At 40.3% G+C, this 15,125-nt stretch overlaps 1 protein-coding gene across 1 annotated transcript in view; it reads right to left on the bottom strand. All coding sequences in view use genetic code 11, as the record gives it.

Moving 5' to 3' along the window:
* Window positions 1-2,919: 2,919 nt before the first annotated feature.
* Window positions 2,920-15,125, bottom strand: part of EGR_00976 (Roundabout) — a gene marked incomplete at both ends in the record, with an annotated part of 17,815 nt that continues 5,609 nt past the window's right edge. Inside the window, 3 exons of the mRNA XM_024490225.1 lie at window positions 2,920-3,152; window positions 8,193-8,783; window positions 14,252-14,978. Coding sequence (XP_024355628.1) covers window positions 2,920-3,152; window positions 8,193-8,783; window positions 14,252-14,978 — 1,551 coding nt within the window. The remainder of the gene's footprint in view (window positions 3,153-8,192; window positions 8,784-14,251; window positions 14,979-15,125) is intronic.

Raw genomic sequence — 15,125 nt, 5'->3', positions numbered from 1 at the left:
CAGTTAAGCTACCCAAAGTTATCAAATTTCACGTGCTTTTTTGACGCTATTAAAACCGATCGTCTAAAATGCATGTGGATTGTGAAAGAAGGCAATAATTTCGGCGGCAGGCATGAATCCGCTCCGGCAAATAAAAAAGGCAATATAATGAACTTAAATTATGTTCATTTTCTAGTAATCAGAAGTTGGTATTTTGTTTCGAAGTTCATGACAGACATTCACGAGTTGGTAAGAAGGCTTCCATAATAAAAATGTGTGTGACTCATTTTGTGGGAACATATTTTCACCTTAAGACATTTTGGATTCAAAGATTAGTAAAATTTAGTGAAAATGTGTTAAAATATACAGGTCTCATCGTTTAGCAAAAGCCCCATAACCAGAACTGAACAAATAGTCTTCAAGTTAGGGTTAAACATCTTTCAAGGCCGAATTAACCGAATAAATATTCACACGCCGAGGATGTGAATAGATTAATTTTACAGGCTAGGAGAAGGAAATTCAGAACTTGAAAGCTTATTGGTCTTAGTCACCTGGTAGAGACGCCTACATGTAAAAAGATTATTGTGTTAACTTGATATCATTGACCCATCCAGTCTTGGAATACTCTTTACGTTTTGATTTGGCCCAGTAAGGCAGAATGACATCCTAATCGTCTTTTGTGCAGCTTAGTTAAAGTTAATATGGAGAATTGACGAAGATTTTTAAATGCAGCATTGCATAGCATGTCAATACATGAAATACATTGTGAATACTGTCAAAAATCGGACTGCAACCAATCCCCACCATTGTTGATGCACTGTTAGAAAATATTTTTAAACTACCTTAGTGGTGGGTGTTTTGGAAAAGTGAGCCTAGTAGAACGATCGTCTACCAAAATTTCCTGAAAGTGCTGTAGACTCTAGTGAACACTATCTGTCTTACAAATGCCTTACTTATTTCTAGTAGCAGTCTTAGGTCTAGGACGATAACAACATCACCCCTGTGAAGGCGGCTGTTCAAGAAAGGCAATTTCTTATACGAGATGATCGACAGAAATGGATTGCCGACCCATCTCGCTAGAAATTCGCGAAGTCACTCAAACTAGGAAATATGAAATTTTTAGCTCTGGTAATGAAGCTATCAGTGAGTATATTAGATTGAACGAACTCGATAATTCACCATTACTTTATTTGACAGATTAGGTTATGGAGTGAATGTCGCAAAACACCAAGGTCGGTGTTTGATAGCAGATGAAGTAGTAGCGATAAGTGGCATTGTTTCCATTGAAACTGATGTCACACTTCCAAAGTGTACATTCATGCATGCAGTACCGAAGGAATATTGCAACGAAGCTGTGGTTTACGCAAGCCTCCAAACATAAACATCTTGCTACAGAGTAAACATAAACTTTGCAGTCACAAAATTCAACATTTTCTCTATGTTGCTCTGCAGTTTGGAATTGCAGAACAAATCCTCTAATGTTCAACTACGTCGCAAGTCCACAAGACCGAGACTTTAAATTACGGACCATAGAAATTAACTTGCTGGAACCCCCAAATTGGAAGCCAGTGCATACACGTGCTTGGTAAAGCTGTATTATATTGGCTTACATATCGTCCCTAATGTTTATTTTACTATCTTAGGTGTTTTGTACAATCACGGAGATTCTACTACAAGCAGTGTAGTCACGCAAAAAATGTTAGCATTTATTTTTATTAATTCTTAAAATGACACATTGAAACTGTACTAAGACATTCACCAACCCACTGTGGCGATGTTTGCAGAAAAGTAATAATTTAGTCACAACACATACTAGCAGAATGAATGAACGAAGAAATACTAATAATAGTTGAATGAGTCTCTTTTGACAAGAGAAGTTATACTACTAATGTTATCTGGAAATAATCAGATGAAGACCAGTAGACGACTGCATCTAACAACGCTTTTGGAAAGCTATAAAACATTCACATTTCCCCTAAACTTTTTCTCTACTTTTAATTACAAGACTGTAGTTTGCCAAAGGCTCTCACGGGTTTGCGTTACCAATGTGTTTAAAACAATTACCACGCAATTACTCAATCGCATTAAAACACTTTAAGAAATATTGCAGAGCAGGAAGAGCTTTACCGCTTAAAACATCTGTGTTTCGCAAATCAAAACACCACTGCTGTTAAGAGTGGTGAACGACCAACATTAGCACGACTAGACCGCTGTATTCAGGCGAAGTATCTAGGTATGTCAATCCCGGCTCTTGGCGGACGGAAACGAATTCGAGAACCGACAATGCGCACCCGTACGCTAGTAATGCCTCAAGACCATACTTTCAACGGCTTAGTCAAAATACATGTTCTCGTTTGATAGAATGTCAACCACGAACCCCACATTCTGAAACAAGGATACATGGTTTTTATTATTTCCTCGAAGTACCAAAGTCTCACGGCTCCCATAATTTTAGTCTCTACTAGGCGCCCAAAAGGCGAGGCAGCTCAAATATTATCAGTGCATTTCTTTTCGCAATTAAAACGAAATGAGAGATATATATGTATGGAGAGAGATGGAGTAAACATGGATGATTGCATGTTAGTTGGTTGCTTAGTTCTCCAGTTCACAAGCGCGCACACACGAGGCTAATAGATGGGTCTCCGCTGTCAAGACAGTCACAGAGATTGAAGTGGATTAGTTCACACCCTGGATGCATATAAACACGAGCGTACGCACACACGAGGTCAACGTAGAGGGTGGAGGCGGGCAGGGGAAGGAAAATGAGCTCTAAAAAACGCAAGGTTAGTTTGTCTAGCCTTCTCTTGGGGTTGGTGTCTGTACGAGTGTGTGTGCACTTATCGTGCTGTGGAATGCATAAAACACGGCGGAACGAAATGCATTGTGTATGGATGCCGTGTCAACGCCAGCAGCATCGTGAAGAGGAGGAAAGGGAAATTGCTAGTTATCGGCGTGAATCTGGGCGTTGCGACTAGGATGTGTCAGTGTGGAAGTCGGCAGCACCACATCGTCGGCAAGAGCGGAACTCGGCTGCTGTTGCTGCATCATCAGCATCATCTGTCCGGGATGGTGTTGATGAAGATTGTAGTAAGTCGGCTGCCCAAAACGCTGTTGGGTCATGAACGCCGCGTTGGGCATTGTCCCTATCATGTGCGGCATATAGAGAGTGCCGTCTACAAACAACAACAGTTAACGTTGGTAACAAAGCCTGAGTCATAGCACACAAACATACCTACATAAGCAGAAACTAAAGACAATAAACTCTGTGTTCCTTCACAGCCCTGTAATCCATGTCTTTGGTGCGTCGTTGAAGTTGATTACCAAATACCGAAGGAAGTCATGTTTAGGTTGGAATTTTGGCTGACGCACTTACCAATCGTTGGGAATGGAGAACAATTGTTTAAAGAATGTAAAAAAGATATCGGACCTATCGAAAACTACTTTAGGCTAACGTACAATGCATTGGCTCAACTTTAGACCTTATGCAAAGGGTAACTAGGACAGAAAAAGATGCATCTTCTGACTAAAAAAGAAAATAATAATGATGTTGCTCAAGTAAATGGCACGCGAATCTGATGGATTCTACCCAGTTTCAAAGCAAGGTAACAAAAACAATTATAAAAATTACCCAGTACCCTCGCACGCACAAATTACGCTGCAGTTTCACGATAATGCATTCCGCAATCAGCAGTGAAAATTATTTATTCAACAATGTATTCTATGATTCAATATACAATAAATATTACATTTTTACAAATAAAGTCCATCAGAAAGTGCTGTTAGATGAGGGGACTAAAGGTCAGTTATTAATGTAAGCTGAGGTCAATTAGATTGCTACCACTTTAACTACTTGCTGAGCATGTTGTGCGCTTTGGAAAGGATCGTATTTAATTAATGTTATTATTCAAGACTGATGCCAACAATCACCTGTAGGTCGCACACAGTAATTTAAAAGATATAAGCTATCGAGCACGCCATATACAGGACTTCAAAATGATTTATCAAACAACTAGGGTTACGCTGATTTAATGAAAAGTGGTAATTTTTGAAACAGCGAGAACTGGTGTAACTGGATCGTGCAAAATGCTACAACTCATGGGTTCATTGCGCTTGCAATCAATTTACTACCGGGATAACAATACAGCAATTTTCAGATGAGTTAAGTACTCCAGGTAAGTCATTTCCGGTAGCATAAACTGTGCACTTTTTCTACCGCTCTGGAAACTCATCCAAGCGCGAAGAGCGTTCAGCTGAAAACGACAGTGGGTGCAAAGTGTGTAGGGAGCAGAAAAGCCTTTTACCACTGTTTAATTCTAACGGACTTCGAAGAAATCCCATCAACTCTGATTGAGAATTTGTGAAACGTTAAAAGGTGAGAAGATAAATTTATTAACTGTTTTTAACCGTTTTGACTGATTGTGTTAAAATGTAAATAACGGTAGGTGATAGACCTCTCGCTGTTAGTTAATTCCTAAAATAAGTACATAAGCAATTGCAAACAAACTTAGGCCATTTTTTCGTGGTTAGCATTGCCAGTGGAAAAGAATCTTCTCTATAGTTAAGGAGAGTCAAGATGTCATTTTTAATAAACCCAACAATTAGCGTCTTAGCCCAGAGAATGCGTCCGAAAAGGTTGTTGTTATGGTAGGTTTATCTGACCCTTTCGCAATTCTACTCTTCTAATCGGCTTGCCAAAAAACTTTTGATGAAACAACATATTCACTTTGGAAATTCGTGAAGTAACATTGCTTAAACAACAAAGAACATATTAAAACAAGGGAAGATAAAAAAGTTAGTAAGTAGAAAATTTCACTTTTAAATATTTGTACCAGAAGCATCTATTGACGTCATCAGCTTTGCTGGAGAGGAATCTTACAATTGTATTTAAAGCACAATTTGTTCTTGCCCAATAAAAACGGTTTATTTCTGCTCGTCTATTTCGTAAATGAATATTTTTCTGCACAAATTTAACTTTTAGCTACCGCCTTTAGACAACAAAACGGATTTTGACTGAAAGCTTTCACGCTCCGAATTTGCCTATCTACCGAGAGCTCGGTCGTATAGGAACCATTGCGAGATATACCCATCACAGAAATTGCAAATTTAAGTTGAGCTAACTGTCATAAAGTTATATTAATGTCGAGCAGTTTTGGTTTTTTCTACAGGCCTTCCTCGTAACGGCAGTAAAGGGATGCCGTGAGGAGGTCAACGTTAAAACGCACTCGCGCATAAGCCAACACTAGTGAGACGATTTAATTTGCGTGAGCTGGGGTAAAACGATATCGCACTTTCGTCTTCCTACTCCCTTAAATTCCCTCCTTCTCGCCCGTGTCTTTCTCCCCTCAGGAATTACATCGTGCGTGCGTGCGTGCTCCCCCAAGCGCACACGAAGATAGAGGGCAAGAGAGAAATAGCAAACAAAATTTACTTCTTTTCTTTCCGGTGTACTCTTGACTGCCCTCATTCATTCTTCCTCTTTGTATCAGATTAAGCAGCTAATTAATTTCGCTGGCGAAATGGAGTTCAAATAGCTAGGGAATTTTTTGTGTGTCTACTTAGGACGAAGAGTACGTGACCAGGAAAAGTTAGTCATTCAATCCTAAACTGTCTTTTTTGCCTAGTAGTAAAAAAGGAAAGTCATAATTCGACCCTCAAATATACGAATGCCAATAGATGTCATTTACGTCAATTTACCTTTTTGGGATCCCAGGGCCAAAAAAGGTTTAAGCCCTTTTTTGTCGAACTTTTAAGAAATGCCCAGATTCTACCAATAACACTTTTCCTAAAAATTCATTTGCGTACACTGAACACGATCATGAAAATTAGGCACCCAACTATGTACAGAAATAACTATTTAGGAATGCAGTAGAAGACCCATTGCAACTCATTATTAAACAGCATGACAGTTATAATTTTTTGGAAGGACAAATACACCACATTGCGTGTGATTTCACGTGGCATTTTTTGGTGTAATTTGGCTTTTGACCTACCTAAAAACAACAGCTTAGTTCTCATTGGTAAATAATTTTCCCATGAGACCAAGGCTCCTGCCTGTTTATTCAATCATAATACAGGCGTTTAGTTATGAAACACAACCATTCAACAGCGAAATGAGCCAAACCAATATGCTATAAAACGTTTCAATACGAAAATAAGCATGCGTTCCACGATAATCTCGCCTAATTATGAGGAGAACAGAATAGGTTTCAACTACGCAAGGGAAAGCAAGCAACAGACCAAATTCAAGTAGAACATTTCATTTAAAGGATCTTCAATCGCCTAGGTTGATTATTTCAAGAGCAAAAGGTGAATATTTTTACGAAACCTACCCCATGATTCCAAGATTTTTAGTCAAAAATAATATTTTCATTCCAAAACCACATGAACGCAGGTGAGCTATATAACCGTTTAACTAGATGAAAGCTTCCACTTATCAAATTTACTAACGATTTCCCGGGAAAATCCAAAACGCACTGCTTCATCCTATTTACAGATCACAATAATTAGCATTTTCACGCATTTCTAGAATATTATGCCTCTCGAAATAACTGGGTAGATGGATTTGATTTAAAAATTAAATTAAAGTGGGATTTAGGGCAAGACTGAAAGAGGAAAGAAAAAGAGGCGAAATTTATCTTCAAATAATGCAGCATTGTCGAAATTGAACCCACACAGTTGTCATAGCGACAACAGAGGGAGAAGAACAAACAGTTTGAACAAAAACAGAATAACAATGAAGTTCGAAGTTGCATAACTTCCTTTAGTTGCAGATGATATTAGATTTCTCAATGCACTAAATCCATCCTTAATAGAATAAAAGTATGAGCATGCGATAAGTGTGCGAGAGAAAAGGGAGAAGAATTCTTCCTTTAAAAGCGATGCGATTTCACTCGGCTACATAAAAGATGAAGCAAAAGGGCGGTGATGATCAGGCTGTAATGGGGAGCATGCAATTATGTCCTTTACTTTGGCGAGGCGTATTCATGCACTCCAGATGAAGAAATCCACCTATAACATCTCGCAGCGACGAGCTAAAGAAATCTTGTTTACTGGAACTGTAATTAAGAAGCATGATTAGAGGACTGGCGTTGGGTAAAGGGTAGACTTTTGAAATAGCCGGTTCCTATCAGATGTGCTTTTCGCTCTGAATTGGATGTTAGAGAAAGTGAGTAGGGTGAAGATGGTGATGAATAAACAGCAGAAAATAGTTTATTGATTATGCCGTCGTGATAGATGTCGTCCGTGAACAGAACCCTGAGATCAACACGCCATGAAGGCTCACACGCATGCAAGTATGCCAAATGGATGACAATGTAAACACAAAAATGCTGACAGTCATGCCTACATACAAGCGCACAAGCCTTTAAATCTCAAATGTCAGCCCATGAATAAAGCACACACACCTTCGCAGAGCGTATTATTGTCACCAATGCTGCGATACAGTCAAATGCACTGTGGAAATCCATTAAAGTGAAGTTCTGTGAAGTTAACAGCAATGATGAAGCGCAGATACACAGGGGTTTATTAGTGCGGAGCTTAGCACACAGTTAAAATAAACACCCTTTCTGCGTGAACCAATCACGCGAACACACATGAAAATATTGCTAGACACAGGAGTAATATTGCACTGCAAATTAACAATCACCATTGGATCAAGTAAACCATTAACCTGTGCTAGGGATGTTAGTTTTTCAACGGGGCTCAATTCACCAGTGTTAAGTACAACTAGCTCCGGCCAGAAAGCCGGTATTGTCTTGGGCAAAAAAGGACCGAGAACTTTGCAATTACCTTGGGAATAGTGAACAAAGGTCAGCAACTTCGGCAGTAGGGCTACCTCACAAATGATTTGCAATTTGTCGAGAGATCAAACAGCTAGAATGCCTTGTTGAAAATTCAATCCCATTTCACATTAGACTCACATTTTACTATTATTCTACAAGGTTCTATTTATGCTATTGGCTTCTCCAAGGTTGAAATTTGTTGAATGTTGAAATATAATAACAATTACATTGAAGTTTAGAAGATATACTCATCTCACATCTCTTCCAATGAATCGCGAATATGTAATGTATTTTTTGAAAGCGATAATAAAATGAGCACTCCCTCTTCGATACACTTTAAAATAGGTCCCAATTAACACCCCATGCTTTATACTATCCAAATAAATACCAGTGCTATACACCCACGTCATGAGGTATGAAAGAGGGACTCACTCTGAGTGGGAATGGTAGTAACAACCGGTTGCTGCATGTAGCGCATGCCATTAGGCCAGTACTGCTCCTGTGGATAGACCGTCCCCACGGTGGGCATGTAGGGTGCACCAACAAACATAGCATCCTCGGTCTTCTGCAAGTCACTTTGAGCGTAGTGGCACTCTGAGGGGGTGTAGGCGTGCTGAACCGGTGGTGGTGGCGGAGGCGGAGGTGAGTCCGGTGGCACCGGCGGGGGTGGGTAGTGTGGCGGCGGAGGAATAACCTCTGGGAAGGCTCCGACGCCTCCACCGCTACTGCCACAACCATGACGGAGCTGCTCGATGAGAGAGGTGCTAGCGTAAGGTGAGACGGAGTTTGGATCATCTGCGCGCAGCGTCACCTCGTCTTCCATTGCTGCCACTGGCGCGCCCGCAGGGACACTGATGGTGAGGTTCTCGTTTACTGTTTCCATGCCACTGCCTTCCAGCACTGCTGCAACAGGACTCTTGTGTAGTGAGGAGTTCTGACTACTGGAACTAGTAGTCCCACCCGTAGCAAGAAATATACTACCCGTGGAAGTGAGTTTCATGGCCTCTGGAACAACCGGACCACCTGTAGAAGAGAAATCGAGAAAAAAGTTAGGCGAGATCAGTGGATCTATTTCTTCCACCAAGTTCTCGAAGGCTGTGAGTGAGAACTTGCAAAAATTCGGCTAGTTATGGTAGCAAACAGTTTCAAGCGAAGCTAAGCCTATTAGAAGCACCACGAATGATAAAGAAAGCTTAAACGCGGCTAATTTTACACCTTATCATCGTTCTGCACTTTCATAATCCCATCCTATTTTGCTCGAATGGAATTTCCATTGCTTCTTTGATCACCTTTGGTATTAAAACAGCATAATTTTACATCTAACGTTTAATTTACTTTCAAAAAATGATGCGTATGGAGCTATAAAATTCAGCAAAAATGTGAATAACCACAACAATCACCAGAAAAGTATTAGAAATAGTCCAAAAATACTAACAAAGGGTAAGAATAATAGATCCGTGTTTACGGTCAACCTTTAGCAGTAAGGTGGATAGAAAACGGTTTTAAAATCGAAATCGGTAAATTTCTTTTATGTAAATAGATGTTATTCACAATCCCGTGGAACACGCGAGTTTCTTTAAAATCATTAATTCCACAATGAGCTTGTGCTAATTACAGGTTTTGAGGAAAAGCCTAAAATTTTCGTTTTATTTTAAGCCATTACTGTTACGAAACGATATGTAATGTTGTTTGATAATAAAAAATTACATAAATCGGCCTGTGGTGTTAACTTGCCGTTCCACCTTTTTGGTTTCTACTAAAAAGAAAATTTCAAACCACCAAAAGTTCGTATGCAACTAATTAAATTAAGACTTTTGGATATTTGTACTCACAAATCAAATACCAATGCCATATGTAACACTGCCATTTTAATCATTTTTTATATGAAACTTAATAAAAACGACAAAAATGTCCGACAGGTGAGAGAGTTTGGGGGCGAAAATCAAAAGATGGGATGTTACAAGAAAAACATTAATATTTTAAAACAAAGCGCCAGATTTTCATGTGAGTTTGCGGAAAATCTCATAGATTTGAAGCCATGCTCCTTACGGATGAAATTCCGCTCTCCTAGCCGGGGGGCAAAACCATACGCTATGCGGTAGATGGAGTGTGAAGAGCAATTACTTCAGGAGATAAAACTGAACAGAAACATCTCATTCAAGCTTCCTCATGGCGCTCTTATGGAAAGCCATGCCAAAAATCGTGATTTTACGCCCAACGGAGGCACAAATCCCACGCGCGCGCACTCGCAGATGATAGCAAATCTAACAGTTGCCCTGGTCATCTCTCACTCTGGTAGGAAAAGCCTATAAGTATAGACAGCTATAAATAAATTACTTTGTTCAGGCAATGCAAAGGCATCAATCAAGCCGACAGCTTTTGGGAAAAGCATAGGAGATCACAGGTTATGGACGAGATGCGGTATCTCCTAAAAAAACGACAAAACCTGTGCGTCTACCCTTCAAAGGGAGGAAGCTGTGTGATTCAGACGGAGATAGTAAAAAAGTCAAATTTCTGCTGAGAGAACAGAATTATGTGCAAACTTGGGATGATTCCGCATTAGTGTAGAACAATAGGCCTATCTATCTCTCTGTCCTGAGTTGTAGTAGTCACCGTGGTAACGTGAGCGGAACATAATGAGGAAATAAAAAGGATGAAGAGGCGAAGAAGATAAATGCCAATCATAGAATACATTCAAACACGTAGACACACAGAGTGCGAGTGTTTGGGACAGAATTAGTCGGTATCAGTGGTCGTGGTGGCCCAGTACGCACCCTCTTGACCCCGTTTTGGCAAAGTGGTGACTCATTATATCACTGCTTCTACCATGGTGTCAAATTATTGCCTATCAGGTTCCATTTGTCCGGGATCAATTTGGTTTAGCATACCCCATCCGAAACATGCGACGGAAGTATGGCTACCGATCGTGCTTAGAGGGAGGAAAGAGAAGAGCAAACAAACAAGCAAGACAAATTACTCACAGAAGTCTTTTTTTGCAGTTTTGCTGAGGGGAGATCGGTGCTAGTGTGACTGGATTCATTTGCCGTGGGAGCGACAGAGCGAATGGAGAAGACTCAAAATCACGAATAATGGCGTGCGAGGGAGTAGTAAGGGCAATTACACTTACTATTACACAATCTCTTGATCGTGCTTATATTGAAAGAAATGGAGGATTAACTTGTGATGTACATAAACCCTGCTCTTCTTGGCATTGGCAATAACAAGGTAATTTACAGGCTTTCATACAAATGCTACCGAAAATAATCATTTTTCATACAATGAGCTACCGATGGTCACTGGAGTGCACCATGCGCATAGGCCCGTTATTCTTGCCTCTATTTCAAATTTTCAAGATATATTGCTCCAATGTGAAAAATAAAAATTCAGTGCTCGGGTGAACAAATAAGTGCTCATAATTTCCCTAATTTTAAGGCAAAATCCAACTAAATAAAATACCATTTTCTATCGGCTCAGTAGGCAAAGGCTTCTATGCTGAAACAAAGTAAAGTATCCTCAGGATAATGCTTCATATTAAGAGGTGATATTCACCATTAAATGATCTAAAATAGACAAACACTATTTAGCTAACGAAAAAGCGACTTAGGAAATCACTTTATAGATAAAAAGCGGCAACAGACTTCTGAATGACCTATATTATGGTTCTAGGGCAATGTATAACACAGATGAAGTTCAACTCATACACGAAATGATGCAAAATTGTAGAAGACTTAACCACAAACATGAATATAAATTACAAGTATGAGTGCAGACTTTATCCGAAAATAATTGTATCAAAAATAAACGCATTCGTACATAAAAACGGAAAAAATAACTTTCAGGACTGGTGTTGATGGAAATATCAGACTGAGAGTAGGACAATTCCACAAAACCTACATTCATACAACACGTTTTGACCCCATCGATTCGAGGACTGGGCGAAATTATCCTTGTACCACAGGCCATTCCTTGTAACTTATTAAAAATTAGCAGATTAACCATGAATACGCCAATATCGTCGTGCAATTTAGTATGGTTACATTTGAGAGCCTTGTGGTGGCGCCTAGATCTTTAGTTATATTTACAAGGGACACCAACAAAAGCATCGTTTGACATTAATCACTTGTAAATAAACATATTACTATTGGGTGTGTAATGAATTCATGCAATGTGAATTCTGGCAGCACAGCACTTTGGGTTACCCGCATTTCTTATTTTACCAAAACGCAATACAAATCAAGCAACATGGATACGAATTGCGTTGTTAGTATGGACAGAACAAAGTCCTGACAACCAGTGTCTAGACTTAAAAACCAGGATACTGCATGGGCAGTGCACTAATTTTCAATGTAAGATTAGCTGATTATCCACTTTTACATTGGCATAAGTGCATTTGAGTATTAAGGATCTATCAACACCAAATAACCTGTACGGAAAGCCGACGCCCCTAGGAAATTACCCAATGTTACAAAGCAGCAATGTATGTTGGTCATAGTTTCAATTATCAGCCAAATAATTAAGTAAAGCCTTTCCTCAATCCGAGGTAGTGCATCTCGTCCAGAGAGAGGTATTATCGTGATAAAAATGCGACACTAAATGAGAGGCTACTACCATTGTTGCTGTCAATCAGGACCCCTGCATCTGCTGGCTCTCCTCACCTTAAGCGCCTAAGTCTCAGGCAAATAGGCTTAGATTTTGATGGTTAAACAGAGACATCCATTTGCGCCCATAAAATTGTACACAGGGGGACATTTGCTGCGTCTGTACAGAGGCTCTCCCTTGCGCACACCTAAGGCTTCCTGTGCGGTGAGGTGGTGGAAGTAATCGATTCTGCGAGGGAAGGTTGGACCTACCGTTGGTTAAACTGTCTTAACTGGGGCAGTTCAGCCAGGCTATGCACAAAAGTGGTAATAGTAAAAGCACAGATCTAGACAACTGCCCAGACATCTAGATAGAGGCAAGAAACGAGAGAATGACCCAGTTATGGGGAGACATAAAGGGCCATATGGCGTCAGAAAGGGTGGCGAATAGGCTGCGGTGGCAACATTTGAATTTGCGACCGGTGTGCCTGGAAGAAGTGGGTTAGAGAGAGGCAGATAAAGATGGAAAAGGCAGTGATAGCAACAGAGAGTGAGTGGGAGAAGAAAGTATAGAAATTTGACTGCGCTGATGCAAAATGCAACAGAGAAAACTCCTCACCACAAGTCCAACTAGACCACATGGGAATTTCTGGTTGCGTAAATAATCAGGATGAGGACTTGGATTGCTTTGACCTTCCGTTACAAATCAGGCTTAAATTAGCCGAAATTCAAAAGCTCACCATAAAAAACTGACGTGAACGGTGAAATAGGCATGCATTAAACATTACTCACCAGACTGCTTCCTTTGAGGTACGTCTCTAAGTTTCTAGTTGAAACAGTGATTTCACCGCTATATTTGTAATAATTTACTCGAAGTAAAAGCAAACTTAGCAATGATCCATTTGAAGCCGTTTGGATTAAATTCAAGCTCACCGATATCAAAAGCAGATTGCTAAATTATAAAAAGAAATCATATGATGGAAGGCAGAAATGGGTAAGTAGTAAAATGGAAACTGAGAAAACATTCAGCCGGGAGAATAATTACCCGACGAACCCAAAATACGGAAAAGATTGGCATTACCCACTGCTAGACACAGCGCATTTACTAGAAATCTATTCCACTTTAATTCCAATTTAGCAATTGAAGATAGGTGGTTCAAATGTTTTACGTTGAACAAGACAAACGTTCTGTCAAGTCAAATCAGGTAAGAATTCAACTGAGCTTGCAAATGTCAAACGGGATTTTCCAACAGACTTTCGATGGTAGGAATAGATATTGCATCCATTAATTGGCATTGTATCTCACATCACGTACAAGTTAAAGCCGGATGATGGGATCCTGATGAGTTTTGACTTAACCAGGCTATTTGACTGAAAGAGATTAGGCCAAAGTAAAGTTACGAATCTAAGATAAAATGCTAAATAGTACCAGCCTGATCCATGTAATCATCAACAGAAATCCCCCATCGAGTTGCTAATCGAAATTAAAAGTTACGTAAAGAATCTTTAGACCTAAAATCACTCAATTCACAGCTGATGAGTGAGATTCCTCAGACTTATTACTGGGCCACGCGCCAATTCTGAGCAAGCCAATTTACAGTTAGATACTGGAATCAGGAACTATAAACCATTGAAGGAAACATTCTGTAAGAAAAAATAATATAATTTGGAAGATGATTCCTGGAGCTTTAGAATTTTATGACTAAACATTATAAAACTAGTTGGGAAATTACCAATACAGCGAATATTCAATACCGGTTAAAAAGTGGATAAACAAATGAAAATTACTGAATGGAACGACCCAGGAGGATGCCAAGCATTTGAAAAGCGATCAGCCGAAAACTGAGAATTTCATCTTGACAAAGTTGGAATTGATGCAATATTTTATTAAGAAAGTGGTAGAACCGAGCTTACCTGGTGCCTCGTATCCCACATCTTCGTGGTGTGGTGGTGGAGGTGGTGGTTGTTGAGTCGTCCTCTGGGAGGTTAGAATTCCTGTTCCCATTTGGAGTCGCGGATAGCTATGTTTCATCAGTCCCACTGGTGCTAATATAGGATGTTGTTGCTGTTGCGGCGTAACCATACCATTCTCCTTGGTAGAGTCCAGCAGCCCCACCTTACTGTTTCTGTCATTACCACCGCCACCACCGCTGCTTCGCTTGAGCCGAAATGCCATATCGTCACCGGCTGCGGCTGCATTAGGCGGATAGCGCTGCTTCACACGTTGATGTCTGCGCCAGCGGCAGACTAGGATGATTGCGAAAATGAGCAACCAGAGCACTGCGACACAGACAAGACAGACAATGAACCAAGTGTGGTTGTAGACTCTAGTGCCTAAAGGAGCAGTCGTGATGTCCAAGGGGAAGCGTGTGGTAAATGGGTTCTTCACGTTGAAGGTGGAGGAGGAAGAGGCACTACCACCGCTACTACCATCGCCTCCACCATCGGAGAGCGAAGTGCGGGTAAAGACAAGGGCCTCGGAGGCGTTGCGACCGAGGAGCTTGAGATAGTGGCTTGCGATAATAGGGTAGGGCTCGGAGCGTACACCCTCCCCATGACAGGTGATAGCAGCGAGGTAGAGAGTGTAGTTAGTCCTGGGCTGGAGATTTTCCACCATATACTGTGTTACCTTTGGACCCACCTGTAAGGATAGCAATAATTAGTCGACTTTAATGCATGCCAACAAAAGACCGCTTAATACTTCAAACAACGTTTTCTGTTTTTATCAATCGTTATTTTTCAAATTATGTATACCTTAACCTAGTGTAAAAAAATGGTTTAGAAACTG

Source organism: Echinococcus granulosus, assembly GCF_000524195.1.
Source record: "Echinococcus granulosus chromosome Unknown EG_S00003, whole genome shotgun sequence".
Classification (NCBI taxonomy): Eukaryota; Metazoa; Platyhelminthes; class Cestoda; order Cyclophyllidea; family Taeniidae; genus Echinococcus; species Echinococcus granulosus.
This window is presented reverse-complemented; position numbering and strand designations above follow the sequence as displayed.